This window comes from Pinus tabuliformis, chromosome 2_1 (genome assembly GCF_031772625.1).
Source record: "Pinus tabuliformis cultivar Carrire ecotype Pingquan chromosome 2_1, CPIR1, whole genome shotgun sequence".
Taxonomy (NCBI): Eukaryota; Viridiplantae; Streptophyta; class Pinopsida; order Pinales; family Pinaceae; genus Pinus; species Pinus tabuliformis.
Genome location: NC_142299.1, coordinates 165,583,137 through 165,601,102, shown reverse-complemented (window position 1 = coordinate 165,601,102; position 17,966 = coordinate 165,583,137). Strand labels below are relative to the sequence as shown.

The following is a 17,966-nucleotide window of genomic DNA, read 5'->3' as shown; positions in this document are numbered from 1 at the left end:
ACAAGCAAGAACCCTAATGCTTCTCACTCCCTCATCTTTGGGACAAAAGTTTATTGCCACCTGTCCAAAGAGAGCAGGAAGAAGTTGGAGCCCACAGTTGAAAAGGGGATTTTCATGGGTTACAATGAGACATCTGCGACATATAGGGTGTATATACCATCACTCAAGAAGATAGTTATTAGGCAGAAGTGAGATTTGAGAAGGATAGAGCTCTGAGGGAGTCCTTAGAGCGAGAACAGGTTGGAGTACCTAAGGAGGAGCTACTCTCTCCCAAGCAAAAGCCTTAGCCAGTATCACAGATTAAGTCACAGCCAGGTGGCAAGTGGACCGCGCAGCAGGATGACTAGGAGGCACTACAAGATGAGGAGGAGAGACCAAGATGAGTGGAGGCAACCACTCAATTAGTGACTCCCAGCACAAAGAGGAAGAGAACCAAGTGGGCCAAGAGGTTGATTCAAGAAGCCCAGGAGTGATTTGAGACTCCTAGCTCTATGTTCAAGCAGAGCAAGCAGCCACAGAGGTACACCAAATATATGGCACTGATGACTGAGTTGTTGGACATAGAGCCTTCCTGTTATGAGGAGGCAGCCTCTCAACAGGTTTGGCGGGATGCCATGGTGGAGGAATATTCCTCCATCATGAAGAACAATGTCTGGGAGATTAAAGAATGATTTCTAGGAGATTGTGCCACAGCCAAAGGTAAAACCAATAGTAGGCTCACACTAGGTGTACAAGGTGAAGCATGAAGCAGATGGAAATGTGGATAAGTACAAGGCCAAGTTTGCGGCCAAGGCCTTCTTGCAGGCTGAGGGCATCGATCGTGATGAGACATTCGCTCCACTGGCACGTTATTCATCCATCGTGACGATTATGGCACTTGCAACCTAGATGGGGAGGAAGATCCACCAAATGGATGTGAAGACAACATTCCTCAACAGGGTCGTTGAGGAAGAGATTTATATGGAGCAACCAAATGTGTTTGAGACCTTTAGCAGAGACACTCATGTTTGTTTGCTGAAGAGAGCTCTTTATGGGCTCAAACAGGAACCGAGAGCATGTTACACTCGCATTAATAGCTACCTTCTAAGATTGGGCTTCACCAAGAGTGAGGCGGATGCCAACTTGTACTACATCACAGTTAGAGGGCTTTCACTCATTCTAGTGCTCTATGTTGACGATCTTATATTGACTGGAGTAGACAACTTGATCCAATATTGCAAGGTAGATCTTTCAAGAGAGTTTGAGATGAAGGATATAGGACTTATGCACTATTTCCTTGGGCTGGAGGTATGGCAGGGTGATGGGGAAATCTTCTTGGGGCAAGGGAAGTACACAGCAGAGATCCTCAGGAGATTTCATATGCAAGATTGCAGACCCATGACCACGCCTCTAGTCACAATTTAAAGGAAGGTGGATGCTAGCAGAGCAAAGTGAGTAAATGCTACATTGTACAGGCAGTGCATTAGGTCGTTGATGTACTTAGTCAATGTTGAAGGAAATGTAACTAGGTTCAGTCTTCATAAATGTACTTTTGATATTTGTATTTATTCAAGAAGACAAATATTATTTTTATAATATGTCAATGAGTTTCTTGCTCATTGAAGTAGGTCTAGCACATGTCAAAGTGTTATAAGTGAGTCAAAAAGTCAAAAGAATTATGTTGAAGACCTTAAGGGTATGCTACATTACGTATATTTATGTATAAAAATCAAAGAAGACACCTCCAAGCAAAGTCAAGTCTCCTCCTAGCAAAGACACCATCAAAAGAAGCAATGGCACTATTGAAAGCACCTACCACAGCAAAGAAAGTCAAGTCGGCCTCAAAACAGCAAGTCAGCCTACAAGTCGGCCTAAAGGAGGGACAATCCTCCATATATAGAGGTTGTCCACTCCTCTAAAGATAGCGAAGATTATCTTTGGAATTAGCGAAGGTAGAAAGCCAAATAAGGGGTAACAAGAAGACAACAAAAACGTCTCCAAAGCAGCAAAGAAAGAAGGAAGCAAACTGAAGTGTTAAAGGGCTAGTTACAGCCACACGTGCGAAGAAAGAAGAGTTGTCTCTGCGGCTATGACAGCAGTAACCTACAGTCAACCGAATCTCATTGATTAGGGTTGAAACTATGCCTACTAGGCCTCTCACTCAATCGTGGAAGAAGGCTATACAAGCGAAGGGAGAAAGAGAAGTTTGACATAGTTTTTGAGGAGATTCCTTCACACGTGCCAGGAACTAGGGTTGCATTATTGTTGTTCCAAGTATGCAATATTTGTAAAAGAGAAGAAGGCTCGGTTGGGAAACAACAAGGTCATCTCCTTAAGTTAGAAAGGCTCCATCACAAGCGAAGGAAGAAAAGGTCAAGGAACATTCTAGAGTGTACAATAGAAAGTCTCTACAGTTGCCATAAGAAGTGCCAAAGGAAGAAAGACTAAGTGCTAGAAGAAGCAGGACGAGGTGCTGCAAGAAAAAGTAATCTTGAAAGGGATTGACTTGTGCTTGGAGGATATTCTTGTCAAGGGTCTAGGGTTTTCCTCTCAACATGTAGGAATTTACAGGGTAAGTTCCTCAGACAGAACACCAAAGGACACCGCTCACAAACAGATCGCAGATCAATACACCAGTACTTTTGACGTGGTTAAAACCCTCAAAGAGGGAAACAGTCCACGGCCTGAGCCAACGCGGCCACTTCAGGCAATTTATTAATAAAAGAATGAAAATTTACATAAGCTTCTCTCATGAACAGTTAACCTACAAATGACCCTCCATGCTCTTTAAATAGATATCATGGACCAATCGGGTGTTAAGCCACGGATCAAGTGTCGGTAATACCGAGGAGAGAATGAACCGTCGGATCACTACATATCGTGACCGTCGAATTGTAAGTTACAAAATGTACATAGTAAAGAAACACACTTTACCTAACTCTATACTAGACCAAGTTGTACTTAACTATTTCCTATGTGTCGGAATATCCTAACATCCCCCTTAAGAACAACTTGGGATAGGATTGAAGGATTTACAAATATGACACAAGAGGAGAAGGAAGGAGGCACTAGAGCCTATCCCCCCTTAGTGACAACTTCCTGAACTCCAACCATAAATCGAAGTTTAGTGAACTTCGCCTCTGTGAGAGCCTTTGTAAAGATGTCTGCAACTTGATCATCTGTTGAACAATATTGCACTTCAAGAACATGGTCATGAATGAGCTTTCTGATGAAGTGCATGTGCAGTTCAATGTGTTTGTTGCGCTGATGTTGGACTGGATCTTTGCATAGTTGAATGGCACTTTGATTATCACACCAAAGTGTAGTCGGATGTTGCTACTGAAAGCCAAACCCTGACAGGATATGACGAAGCCACAAGGCTTCCTTACTAGCTTCTACGGCACCACGATACTCTGCTTCTGCTGAAGAAAGAGAAATGGCACCTTGTTTCTTGCAAGCCCATGTAATAGGTCCTGAACCAAGAGTGAACACATAACCGGCAGTAGACTTCCGATCATCAGGGTCACCAGCCCAATCAAAATCAGTGAAACCAACCAATAGAGGAGATGCTTTGGCACTGTAATGAATCCCAAATTGAATTGTACCTCAAACATAACGAAGTATTCTTTTAGCTGCTTTCCAATGACTTTCACGTGGGTTTTGCATAAACCGAGCAACAAGGCCAACAGCAAAGGAAAGGTCAGGACGAGTATGGGTTAGATACAAAAATTTTCCTACAAGTTGACGGTATAAGGTAGCATCAACCTCAAGAGAAGTACAAGTGACTGAAAGTTTGACTCCAGACTGAAAGGGAGAAGGGGCTGGCTTACAATCTTCCATCACAGGCATACTTGGACTGGGAAAGGGAAATACCTTCCTTGGATTGCAAGACTTGAAGACCAAGAAAATAATGTAAGTGTCCTAAGTCTGTCATTTCCAACTTCCTTTTAAGGCTAGACTTCACATGGTTTATAAGGTTGGGATCACTACCAGTCAGGATAAGATCATCAACATAAAGAACAAGAATGATAAGGGACTTGCCCACTTTCTTGGTGTAGACAGTATTGTCAAAATGACACCTAGAAAAGCCATTTTCTAAAAGAAAGCTATCCATTTTGGCATACCAAGCTCGAGGAGCTTGCTTGAGACCATAAAGGGATTTCTTAAGCCGACATACAAGGCTGGAGTCTGTTTGTATAAAGCCAATAGGTTGTTCCATATAGATTTCTTCATGCAAGTCCCCATGCAAGACGGTGGATTTAACATCCATCTGATGGACTTCCCATTTGAAAGAGGCAGCAAGGGAAAGAACAAGGCGGATAGAGTTCATTTTGGCAACAGGGGAGAAGGTTTCAGTATAGTCAATGCCTTCAACTTGTGAAAAACCCTTAGCAACAAGACGAGCTTTATGTTTATCAACTTTCCCATCTGGTCCATACTTGGTTTTATAAACCCATTTGCATCTAACAAGTTTTCGTCCCTTTGGTAGAGGAACAAGATCCCATGTATCATTTGCCAATAATGAATGATATTCTTCATTCATAGCTGCTTCCCAATCTGGATGGCCTGAAGCTTCTGCAAAGGTGTCAGGATCATAATTCACTGAAGCTTGAGCCAGTAAAGAAGAGGCTCTCTCGAACTGAGAACGTGTACGTCGCTAATCTGTAGGATCACCTGCTGCATCCCGAGTAGCACGGACCCATTTTGGAAGCTGAGCTGAAGGAGGATCCTGAGAAGGTGGGGGAGGATTTTCATCCTCGCTTTCATCATCTGAAGAAGAAATATTTTCAAAAGTAGAAGAGATAGGGAGAGGTGGCACATCCGCCGAACTAGGCTCGCAGGCCGATATATTTTCAGCAAACTTTACATCTCTTCTAATGATAACATTTTTGGACTTAAGTGGAATAAGTCTATATCCTTTGACATCTTCAGAATATCCAACAAAAATACATTTTTCACTCTTAGGTTCTAAAGCTTTATGTTTCTCATCTGGAATATGGGCCCATGCTTCACTTCCAAAAACACGAAAGTGACTTACATCTGGTTTGATTGAGCTCCATGCTTCTTCTGGAGTGATATTCTTTAAAACCTTAGTAGGAATGCGATTTATTATGTAATTTGCACAGTTAATTGCTTCTGCCCAATAATTAAGACTAAGTCCTTTAGATTGAAGCATACAATTAGCCATTTCCTTTAAGGTGTGATTCTTCCTTTCAGTTACACCATTTTGTTGTGGAGTATATGGAACAGTATGTTGCATTTGAATTCCATTCTCAGTGCAAAAGTTGATGAATGTGTTTTTAACATATTCTCCGCCATTATCAGATCTTAGCTTAAGAATTTGATGTCCAGATTGTTTTTCAACAAAGGCCTTAAAGGCCAAGAACATGTTAAATACTTCACTCTTGAGTTTTAAGAAGTATACCCAAGTGCGTCTGGAGAAACCATCAATGAAAGTTAAGAAATACTTGTAGCCAGAGAATGAAGCAACTGGAAGTGGACCACATAAATCACTATGCACGAGCTGTAAAGGCGCTGAGGCGTGCCAAGAGGCACGTTTTTCAAAACTGTCCCGATGATGTTTTCCGAGTACACATCCGGAACAAACACCATCTCTGCAAGATACCATTGGAAGACCTGTCACCATATTTTCTTTACATAGATTCTGAAGAGAGCGATAGTTTAAGTGACCAAATCGCTCATGCCAAAGTTTGCTCACTTCATCATTATGAGCAACAAATACTGAGGGAAGATTTGATGACCCAAAGTTGTGAAACTTATACAACCTTGTAGAATCATCAGCAATGCCAGTAGCTAAAATCTGTCTAGGATCTCTTAGGTCCTTAATTACAACATCGTGAGGTGAAAATTCTACGATTTTACCTTCACCTGAATGGGTTATCTGATATACAGATAGAAGGTTGCAGGATAAGGTTGGAACACATAATACATCATTAAACTGACCATTGTCTATATGAACAGTTCCAGTCCCTACAACACTAAGAGATCTATCATCACCAACATATATATTTTTGGTGTTACAATCATTTAAAGAAGAAAACATGGCTTTGTTTTTGGCCATGTGATAAGAAGCTCCAGAATCAATGAGCCACTCATGAGAATGAGAAGAAGAAGATACATTTAGTGCATAGCCAGACCGAGATGCTTGACAACCACATGCAGAAAGTGCCATTCCTGAAGATGAAGTTGAAGTTGAAGAGTGCTCCAAATGCATGTCATGCTTCTTCATTGCTATTTCCAAGGCTTCCATCTTCTTAAAGCATTTGGATTCTAAGTGGCCATCTCGATTACAAAAGTTGCAATGTCTATCAGTCTTCTTCCCTTTGTTTTTATTTGTCTTATCATTTTGTTGAAATGATTTTTCATTTTGAGGCTGAAATTGCTTAGGACCCTTGTTTGGTTTAGGACCATTCTTTTTAGGATACAACTTCTTAGGATTCTTTGGATTTGGTTGCTGTTGGGCGGCTAACGCTTTCTTAGAAGAGTTTCCAAGATTAAGAAGACCAAGGTGTAAGAGTTTTTCTTGTTCTCTTATTAAAGAATCACAAAAAGAATCAAAGGAAGGGGACTTGTAGTCTTGTCCTTGAGAAATAAAGGCTTCTCTTGTAGAATGGAAGGTGGAAACAAACACAGAGTAGGCTGGTCCCAACTTAGTAAGAATGGAATATATAAGGTTACTATCTTCTTTCTTAACCTTAACACCCTCCAAGAGAAGTCTAAGGGTCTTGAACTTGGACAAAAAATCTTCAATGCAAGAAAAATTATTGGGGTCCAATGTAAGCAATTCATTTTCAAGTTGATGGGCTTTAAGTTCATTTTTAATTCCAAAGACTTTAGTAATCTGTTTCATTGCTTCATCAAGAGTATCAAGTTCTGCAATATGGAATCTAAGATCTGGAAAAATAGACATCCCTATCAACCCACATGCTTGGTCTTGCCTATTTTCCCATTTAGCTGCCTTGTCTTCATCTTTCGGTTTGGTCTCTTGGCCTGTGGCTATTCTGTAAAGACCTTTACTTCTAAGTAAATCCACAATGTAGGACCACCATTGGAAGTAGTTGGTGCTGTCAAGAATAACTTGGCATGGACTTTCCATTTTTAAAAAAAACTGAAGCTATAGACGCTGAAACTAAGTGTTTCAATGGAAAGATCTCGAAAAATTAGGCTGTTTCAAAAAAAACGGTTCTGAAAACGGCTTCCGGATGAAGAAGTTATGGCCTTTTGAAGAAAATTTGATGAAGTCGCCGACGAAGGGCGGAAATGAAAAATCCGCCCCCACAAAATGGAGACTTGAACCCAAGACCTCTACTCTCATAAATTAGCTTTGCACCAAGTGAGCTATACAAAAAGTTTGAGAGAGAGAGGGGGGGGTTGATGCTTTGGGTTGTGTGCTTGCTTTGAGAAAGCTCTTTTTCCCAACAAAACAAAAAACACAAAACCCAACACGGACATACAAAAAAAAACGAACCTTGCGGCTCGAAGTTAGCTTTAGCCGGAAACTAGATATTTTCAAAAACTAACCTTGCGGCTCAAAGTTAGCTTTAGCCGGAAACTAAATATTTTCCTCAATGTTTCTGATTTTCCGAGATCACACTAAGGCGCAGCGGAAAAGAGCATACGCATGAGAAAAATCCTTCCTTTCTGTTTCTGATTTGCCCAGATCGCACAGAGTCGCAGGGCAAAGAGCATACGCAGAAATGAAAGGTATATGTCCGGTAATAAAAAAGCTAAATAAACCGAAAACCGAAATAAACATAGAGAAAATAGTTGTAAACTGCAAATAAACACTGTATACCTCCAGATCTTAAAAATGACGCAGCTAGGGCTACCGGAAACCTTTTCGCGTGAAACGAAAGGGGTTCCTCACTGGAACAGATGCTCCCAACACAACAGAGCAGTCCTCTCGGCCCGCAAGCAGTCAGAAACAGTAGATCTAGGAAACGGTAGTCGGATGCAGTTCTACCGGCTTCAGATTTGGATCACCAACGGACGCGGCCCTCAAATAGCTCTGATACCATGTAGGAATTTACAGGGTAAGTTCCTCAGACAGAACACCAAAGGACACCGCTCACAAACAGATCGCAGATTAATACACCAGTACTTTTGACGTGGTTAAAACCCTCAAAGAGGGAAACAGTCCATGGCCTGAGTCAATGCAGCCACTTCAGGAAATTTATTAATAAAAGAATGAAAATTTACATAAGCTTCTCTCATGACCGGTTAACCTACAAATGACCCTCCATGCTCTTTAAATAGAGATCATGGATCAATCGGGTGTTAAGCCACGGATCAAGTGTCGGTAATACCGAGGAGAGAATGAACCGTCGGATCACTACATATCGTGACCGTCGGATTGTAAGTTACAAAATGTACATAGTAAAGAAACACACTTTACCTAACTCTATACTAGACCAAGTTGTACTTAACTATTTCCTATGTGTCGGAATATCCTAACACAAGAGAAGAGAGGTTTTGGCCCTGGCAGAGAGTCAACATCTTGTGTTCTTGTTTTATGTTTTGATAGCAATTTGATGAAGCACACACACATGCATTAATAGGCAAAGAAGAAGATTAAGCTAACAAGAAAAGTAAAAAAGACATCACAAATTGTTATCTAGTCCCGAAGAATCGCTCTACACCTAATTGCCCTAGATTCTTCAACATGGTATCAGAGCTAAGGTAACACATCAAAGAAAGGGCAACTCAAGAACACTCATCAAGGAAATGCATCTACAAAGTTGAAGCGTCAAGCCAAATCTACTCAAAGAAAAAAAGGCCTACCATCTATCATTCATCAAGGAAGACTACATAACAAGAAGAAGAGCCTTACACAAAGGCACCTACAAAGAAGAGAAGATCAAAAAGGGACTACATCATCTACAAGTTACCAAGCAAATCTCTTCATCAAGCAAGTCCACTTGGAGAAGGCAACTTGAAGATCATCAAGATCCTAGGAAGGCAAGCCATCAAGTCTTCAAGGAGGAAACAAATCCATTACATCTCAAAATAAATCTATCAAGTAAGTATATGTCCACTTCTGAAAATACATCAATGTCTTTTTGCAAGGAAAGCAACAAATTGGTAGGTACCAATAACTTTCTTGCATGGAAGAAGAGGACTGATTTACTTCTCAAGGAGAATGAACTCCTAGAACATGTCAAAGGGAATATCACTATCCCTGCTAAGGAACAAACCCAAACCTTAGCCAAGTACAATAAGGATGAGACAAGAGCTCAAAGAATTCTAATAGAATTTATCAAAGACTCTCTCATTCCTTATGTCTCCAAATTTGAAACATCAAAAGAAATTTATGATAAGCTAGTAGAGCTATTCTCGGTATCCACAACCGGAGAAGTGATATCTCTAAGAAATGAATTGTACAAAATGAAGATATCAAAGGAAGGAATAGCTCTCTTCTTCATGAAGATCTCGGAGATGAGGGATCAACTTCAAGAGCTTGGGGAAGTCATGTCTGACAAAGACATGACAACTGTAGTACTCAATGCTCTACCTAAGGATTGGGGCAACTTCACATCAAGCATATATACCAACAAGGAAGCAACCACACTCAGTGAAACGTGGTCTTTATGCAAGACAGAGGAAACCAGACTTCAAGCAAAGGAAGATGTGGGATCAAAGGAGCAAGCATTTGCTACCATGGCCAAGAGAAAGGGAAAATTTGGCAAATTTGGTCCACGAAGAACAAACAACAAAGATATGTCCAAAATCCAATGCTATGGATGTCAAGAATATGGACACTACAAAAGGAATTGTCCTAAGCTTAAGAAGGACAACAACAACAAAAGAAAGAGGGAAGGAGCTCACATGACTCAAGAGGTGAAAGAAGAAGAAAAGAAACAAAAGAAGAAAGATCTTCCAGATCTCTACCATGACTAAGTCAAACTCTTTACTTCAAGTCTTATTTCAAAGTTTTGAGTAGGATAGGAGCATGTAGGAATAAAATAAAATTGCATGGCTAGAAACATCTTCTAGAATCTAGAAGCATGAAGTACATAGAGTTCTAGATACTCATGAAGAAGTAGCATTTATAATGAGAATAAAATGCATGGTTAGAAATATCTTCTAGAATATAGGAGCATGGTAGATATAGCTCAAGATATTCATGTAGAAGGAGCATACCTAGTATAGGACCTCATCCACGATGAAAGAAAAACTGATCATGATTATGAATCTTGGAAGACCTCCATCATCAAAAGGAAAGAAACATTTGCAAGGCAAGGGTCTTTAAGATCCTATGATGGAATCTTCAAAAGAAGGTTCATGAACCAAAGCAGATGTCTCATTGGGAATCCCATTCATGGGATTCAAGAAAAGGATGATATGCAGGCAAGCTAAGATGAAGCAAGAAGGGCCACACCAAGGACAACCAAATGAAGCTAAGATGATCAAAGGAGAATCAAGATGAGGTATGTATGCATCAAAGTTTAGTCATGTTATCATTTGTATATTATTGAGTCGTGGGGATAGTTTTATAACATGATCAAATATGAATGAATCTATTTCACCAAGAACATGCTCGAAGGCATGTACTACATTGCAATGAAGGTCAACAAAAGGATATGCTCACATAAGGAGTATAAGATTGCTGACTAAGAAGCAAAAGAAATAAGCAATGAAGAAGCGCTCTCACAAGGAGCATAAGGTGGTTGATCAATCTATCTAAAAAGAAGCAAATGAAGAAAGAGATCAAGCATGTGAAGAACACCATGATCACCGAGAATCAGTATCTGACTAGATACTTTGAAGATATCTCCTAAAAGAAGGCATGACAACTCTGACAAAGGAAGGAAGGACCCTTGGCACCTATGCATGCCTTGGAGATATAAAAGATGCAGATAATTGATTCTACTCTACGAAGATGTCGTGATGAAGAAGCCATCCAGCAAAAGAAAAAACAATGTTGAAGCAATATCAAGATGAAGTCATGATGGGCTACTAGGTCGAAGCATGTAAACAAGCAAGTACAATGAAGCATCCATGAGAAGAGTATTCTGAAGCATGGACAGATGACAAAGGAGTAGCCAGATGACAAGAAAACCTAATGTATGGCAAGAAAGCCACTTTCCACGAAGGAAGCAATGACATGACAAACCAGGAAGGAAAGTGATCAATGGATGGTGCCCTACCTAGAAGAAGTTCGAACAAAGACTTCATGACATCAAAGAAAGGAAAGAGATCAAGCAACTGAAGGACCCACGAAGAAGAAGTTGTTGATGAATGAAAGAGTCCCTAGTTAAGAGGGAGCTCTGACAGGTCCCTGATCAAGAGGGAGTTTTGGATCACCCCTAATTACAAAGGAGTGACAATTGTGTTTTTCCATTTCATGGGTCATGCACTAGACCAGGACTAACAACCGTAAGTCTAGATGAAGGCCATGAATAGAAATGTAGACACAAGATAGACAACATTTTTGTCTTCACTTGGGAAGAAAGAATGGGAGGATTGGGTAATCATCTGGCATCCAATACTCTTTGAGGATGTGTAAGGCATCCAACACAAGAGTAGGCAAGAGGACCGATATTCTTTGAGGGTTGGGAACACAAGACAAGAATAGTCCTAGAAGGTCATACTCAGTGAACACCTAGGTGGGTATGTACTTTGAGAGACAATGACTAAGGTGTTTATAAGTCATTGGTCTCGCCAACATTATGCTTTGATCTATTGAGAGATAGAGTTGTCAATCAAGGCCTTGTTGAGGAAACAATGTTGGTTAGTATGATGCTATAACAGATGGATTGCAAATACAGTTTCTCTTATGTGAATTCTTCAAGATTGATAATAGCCAAGCACCTTGTAATGTTGTATGAGTACCTCCCTAGTTAAGAGGGAGTGTTGAAGGAAATGTAACTAGGTTTGGTCTTCATAAATGTGCTTTTGATATTTGTATTTATTCAAGAAGAGAAGTATTATTTTTATAATATATGTCAATGAGTTTCTTGCTCATTGAAGTAGGTCTAGCACATGTCAAAGTGTTATAAGTGAGTCAAAGAGTCAAAAGAATTATGTTGAAGACCTTAAGTGTATGTTACATTATGTATATTTATGTATAAAAGTCAAAGAAGACACCTCCAAGCAAAGTCAAGTCTCCTCCTAGCAAAGACACCATCAAAAGAAGCAATGGCACCATTAAAAGCACCTATCACAACAAAGAAAGTCAAATCAACCTAAAGGAGGGACGGTCCTCTATATATAAAGGTTGTCAACTCCTCTAAAGATAGCGAAGATCATCTCTGAAATTAGTGAAGGTAGAAAGCCAAATAAGGGGTAATAAGCAGACAAGAAAAGAGTCTCCAAGGCAGCGAAGAAAGAAGGAAGCAAACTGAAGTGTTAAAGGGCCAATTACAGCCACACGTGCAAAGAAAGAAGAGATGTCTTTGCGGCTATGACAGCAGTAACCTATAGTTAACCGAATCTCATTGATTATGTTTGAAACTATGCCTACTAGGCCTCTCACTCAATCATGGAAGAAGGCTATACAAGTGAAGGGAGAAAGAGAAGTTTGACATAGTTTTTGAGGAGATTCCCTCACACGTGCGAGGAACTAGGGCTGCATTACGGTTGTTCCAAGTATGAAATATTTGTAAAAGAGAAGAAGAATCGGTTGGGAGACAACAAGATCATCTCCTTAAGTTAGCAAGGCTCCATCACAAGCGAAGGAATAAAAGGTCAAGGAACATTCCAGAGTGTACAATAGAAGGTCTCTACAGTTGCCGGAAGAAGTGCCGAAGGAAGAAAGACTAAGCGCTAGAAGGAGGTGGACGAAGTGCTGCAAGAAGAAATCATCTTGAAAGCACTTGAATAGTGCTTGGAGGATATTCTTGTCAAGGGTCTAGGGTTTGGCATTGGTCAATAAGAAGCTTCAATAAGAGAAACTTACTAAAGGGTTTTCCTCTCAAGAGAAGAGAGGTTTTGGCCCTGGCAGAAAGCCAACATCTTGTGTTCTTGTTTTATGATTTGATAGCAGTTCGATGAAGCACACACGCATGCATTAATAAGCAAAGAAGATTAAGTTAACAAGAAAAGTAAAAAGACATCACAAATTGTTATCTAGTCCCAAAGAATCACTCTACACCTAATTGCCCTAGATTCTTCAACAGTCAACACACGGCTTGACATATGTTTTGCAATGAACCAATTGAGCCAGTTTATGATGGATCCTACCAGAGTTCACTGGGTTACTGCAAAGCATGTTTTGAGATATCTCAAAGGCACGACATATTATGAATTATGGTACAAACAGGTTGATGGAGTGAGGCTTAAGGGCCTCACAGATGCAGATTGGGTAGGAAGCTCCACAAATCATAAGAGTACTTCAAATTGCGTCTTCAGCATTAGGTCAGCAGTTGTTTCCTGGTTCAGCGCAAAGCAAAGATCAGTTGCACTCAATGCAGCAAAGGTCGAATACATGGCTACCAATTTGGCAGCATGTGAAGCTAAATGGATGAAGAAGTTGCTAATGGGGCAGGCATGGGATGGAGCCCACTTTGATACATTGTGACAATCAGAGTTGCATTAAGCTCTCTGAGAATCCAGTATTTCATGATCGCTACAAGCATATCGTGATCAGGTATCATCATCTCAGGGACTATGTGCAGAAAGGGATTGTGAAGCTACCGCACATTCCAACAAAGGAGTAGACAGCAACTACATTGACCAAAGTATTGGCAAGAAGTTGTTTCGTCTATTTTAAAGATAAGTTGGGAGTTGTACAGAATCCCTTCCTCACTAAGAGGGAGTGTTGAAATGTAGCGAGTGAAGGTCTTTTGGCTTGTGCCTTAGCCAGTGAAGACCTCAAGTTTGTATTTCTCTAGCATGAGTGTGAGCTCATGAGATAGACTTCAGTTACAATGCGTTTATTAAATTATTTCCAGTTTATTAGAATGATCATCAAGATTGTATGTGTACTGTTGGAGCTTCAGTTATGTGAAGTCTTCTTCAGTTTGACTACAGGAAGAGGCGGTGGTTACAAGTTCAGTTAGAACGAGTTAAATCTTCAGTGTTGATTGGAGAGAGAACGAGTAAAACTCTCAGTTAACTAGCAATCACAACTCGAACTTCTAAATTGCACTGGACCTTCTTGCATGCTCGAATTCTTTCTATAAAGAGGAGGACGAAGGCACAAGATCAATCATTCTTTGTGTGTGTGCTCACAAAATTGCGGAGCCAGTGCACAAGGAAATAGGAGCCGGGATCAGGAATTCTCAGGGCAAGTCAAGGCTATTCAGCAGGAGAACAATTGTGTTCTCAGAGACAATTGCTAGCCACAGCAGCAGCATGAAATGTAATAGATCCAATTGCTCAAGAACAATCAATAAAATACCACAACAAAGAAAGAAGGTTTTCCCTTTTGGGTTTCCTAGGTAAATCAAGCATGTTAATTTGTGTGCAATAAAATACCACAACAAAGAAAGAAGGTTTTCCCTTTTGGGTTTCCTAGGTAAATCAAGCATGTTAATTTGTGTGTCTATGTTTTTATCTCTGGTGTTTTTTTCCACTGCTTATAGATTGTTAAGAAACTTTGTATCTTGGTGAAGGTAAATTTGGTTTCAGTTTTCAAGCTGCCTTGTTTTCAGTAATTCATCTAAGTAGTTGCAGAGTTTCAAGAAAATTAACAGGGGATTGGTGAGAAACACAGCCAATAGCCATCATTCAACCTTGTGGCCTCACATCCCAGCTTGAGGATGTATTCTATGGCATATTCCTGTGTTTGGGGGATGAATCACACCTCTGCAACTGATGTGGACCTTGGTGGAAACATTCACAATAAAAGTTAGGTGTTTGTGCTCTCAATGTGTTTATTTCTGTGTTCTTATTTCTATCAAATGATTCCAATAAATCTGTTGATATGTGAATTCTGTTAAAGAAAAGTTTTCCCATGATAGAAAGGCTGTTAATAATCATTATTGTAAATCTGTGCGGAATTTCCATTATGAATTATGTCTATGGGTGGAATTGAGTTGAAAGGGTGGTGTATGGCTAAAGGCTGCTTGATAATAGCAATCATTTCATGACATATAATTAACCAATGAAGTTTAGATGCTGCCAATGGTACATGTGTCATCTGTGGTTTGCAAGTTATTCAAATGTTGAGCTTTTAAAGTAACGTTTCCCCTGCTCAAGCAATTCAGAAGAAACCACATATCAGAACTCCTCACACATACACACAGGCATACTATTGAATGTTGATAAAGGTTGATTAATTGTAACTTTATAAGTGGGAGCAAGGTAATGAGCTATAACAAATATGGTCCCTCAAGACAACCAAAGAAGAACTCTCAACTTGCATCGTAAGGCAGAATAAGAAGATAAAAAACATACCTCCATTTCCAATAGATAATATATAGATAATAGATAGGTAGACATCTTTCTACTGCCGCATATTCTATTCTACTAGTATAGCCTTATATGTTTTAAGGATCTAAAAAGCTCAATCATCGTGATAAACAACTCAGTCAAAGTGATCCAGACTTGGGATTCAGGTCATCTGATAGTTTCATCATTCTGAATCAGCAGTTTGATTTCTGAAAAAAGCAGAATTAGCAGTTAAGAGTGACATATTTTGTACGCGAGGTTATTCCATGTATGACATCAGACGTTTGAAGTTATCATCAAGCAGTCAAATTAGAATTGGACCAACCTCCTTCACCATTGCTGATAAGCTTCAGATATTAGTGCAACGTACCAAATTGCCTCCAAGAGCGTGAAACAGCAGCAAAATGAGCAATATCAGCAGGTGCGTCTAAATATTGAAGCACGTTTCTTGCCATGTCGGCATTTAATCGCTGCAAGAAATCATTGCTCTCCTCCATGGGCGGATCCTCATCAAGCTCCATCTGATCTGAACAATGATAAATCTTTCAGTATTATCTGCACTATCAAGAAAGAGCACTAAACATCGCATTGCACACTTCAAACATAGCATATGAATTACATTCGTTCAAAAATTATCACATATGATCAATCAGAAGAGTCAGTGGATACACATGCACAATTTAAGCATCGAAAAGTACGAAAGCGGAACGCCCATTGGGGGGAAGGAGAACACTCACAAACAGTCTTCAAATAGTGTTCTGTAAGCAAAATTGAGATATGATATGGATAATCATCTATATTTAGAAAGCGTGAAATGAGTAAGACTGTGCCCGAACATGTCAAGCAGGTTGCAATCAAGTGGTTAAAACAAAGCAATTTCGCTGCTCAGACCCAGTTTCAAACTTCAAACCCCCTAAGACATTATTGCGGCCAACAGAGATAACTGTTGAATCTAAAACAAGGCGCAAATCCTGAACTTTGATAGCCCATGGATGCAGCATATGTCAATGGATGAGGCCAGGTGCAAGTTCTGCTTGAATTTCAAGGAATAGATACGCTACGGCTGTGGCATGAACCCACCTTTTCACAAAGAGCTATTTACCAACCAAAAAAGGCAAAAAGGAACAATGTACCCAGCATGCAACCTAGTGGTTAGTAGTGAGTCATATCTTGCAAGGGCATTCGTAGTGAGTCATGTCTTGCAAGGGCATCGGTTCAGAACCCGATGTAAAAAGCACTGTACAAAGACAGTGCCCCTGATCCTGTTATAAATTACCATATCAATCGAGACAAAAAGTAGCCATCCATAGGGGCAACAATTTCAGAGACACTGCCGATGATCCCGTTATATCCTAAAATATCAATCGAGAAAAACAGTAGCCATCCTTGGGGACAACGATTTTGTCAATTTGATAACACATCTGACATTGGCGATGGAGCAACAATGTACAACAAACCGTGTTGAAACAAAAATGGGGCAATCAGCTATTCAATGGCCATGATAAAACATTCCAAAGCCAAAACTATGAAGCCAATTTGGCCGCAGCCAGCCTTTCCACCTGGGCAGTTAAGAAATGGAAATTATCTAATATTCTGTTTGAATTATTAGAAGGGACAGATTAAATTCTGTTGAAGTTCGATTTTCAAATTTGATAAGTGAAGAGGTCCTATTTCTGTTATTCTTGAAACTTTAATTCTGAATTTCAACCCAGAATTACAAACCCCGATGACATGCCCTAAATTGCAAGAGGCCAATCAAACCAGCAACAATGGAATCCACATAATTCCATTAATGCGTCGGGAATGGGCAATAGCAGGAAAATCAGAATGAAAAAGCAACAATAGCCATTCAAAATTCAAATAAACCCCCTCGAAAAAAACCGTAAGCTTACCTTCGGAATCTGGAAATGGAAATCCGTAGAAGCAGGAAAGCAATTAGAATATCAAAACCCCTGCTATTATTCGGACGTAGCCTTCATCATCTGTCATTCTTTGAAAGACCTGGCGTCCATCGCATTGGCTTTGAAGGCTGCTACGCCAACGCTGCAGATAAGAACAAGCGAATTGTTGTTGTTATTGGCAAGTACATCAATTTTTGTAATTAACAGTACCAAGCATCATATAAAAAAAACATATGTTTTAAAGCATTTATATGAGGTTGGGGTCTGCAGTGTTTGACATCGACTTTTAAGAAGCCATTGCAATGTATAAAATGAATTCCCTGTGAGCTCACTAACTAGGATATTATTTAAAAAGTTTTAACTCAATTGTTATAATTATTACATTCAATTTTTCAAGGTTATTAGTTATTATTTATTGTAGTTAGTTCATTTGTGATTCACGTAGGGATTATGATAAATGGCTTAATATCTCATAAATTTTAATGAGAACAAATGATAATGTGATTAATTATTTTTGTTATGATAATAAAATTTTAGTTTTTATTTTAGTTTACACGGCCAAATAAAGATATGTGAATAATTAGAGATTGTATAGTCATAGAAGTTATTCTCAAATATCACAAAATATCTATATCACATGCTTTTTAGACATATGGATGCAATGAAGACTTGTATATTGCATACAAATTTATTTAGGTTGTATTATAGGTTACTAAAAACTTTAGTGGCCAA

The 17,966-nt window shown here is 39.6% G+C and overlaps 1 protein-coding gene across 4 annotated transcripts in view; it reads right to left on the bottom strand.

Moving 5' to 3' along the window:
• LOC149199244 (F-box protein At4g00755-like) overlaps positions 1-17,460 on the bottom strand; it is a 151,692-nt gene extending 134,232 nt beyond the window's left edge. For 2 of the 4 annotated variants that reach the window (XR_016253759.1, XM_089402353.1), the window contains exons 1-2: positions 17,226-17,459; positions 15,704-15,859 (exon numbers count right to left, since the gene is read on the bottom strand). Coding sequence is in view for 3 of the 4 variants with exons in the window: in XM_089402353.1 (XP_089258479.1) it covers positions 15,704-15,854 (151 nt within the window). In the remaining variant the exon portion in view is untranslated. Of the gene's footprint in view, positions 1-15,703; positions 15,889-17,225 lie in introns of all 4 variants that reach the window. The other 2 variants (XM_089402355.1, XM_089402354.1) reach the window with 2 other exon arrangements.
• Positions 17,461-17,966: the final 506 nt, after the last annotated feature.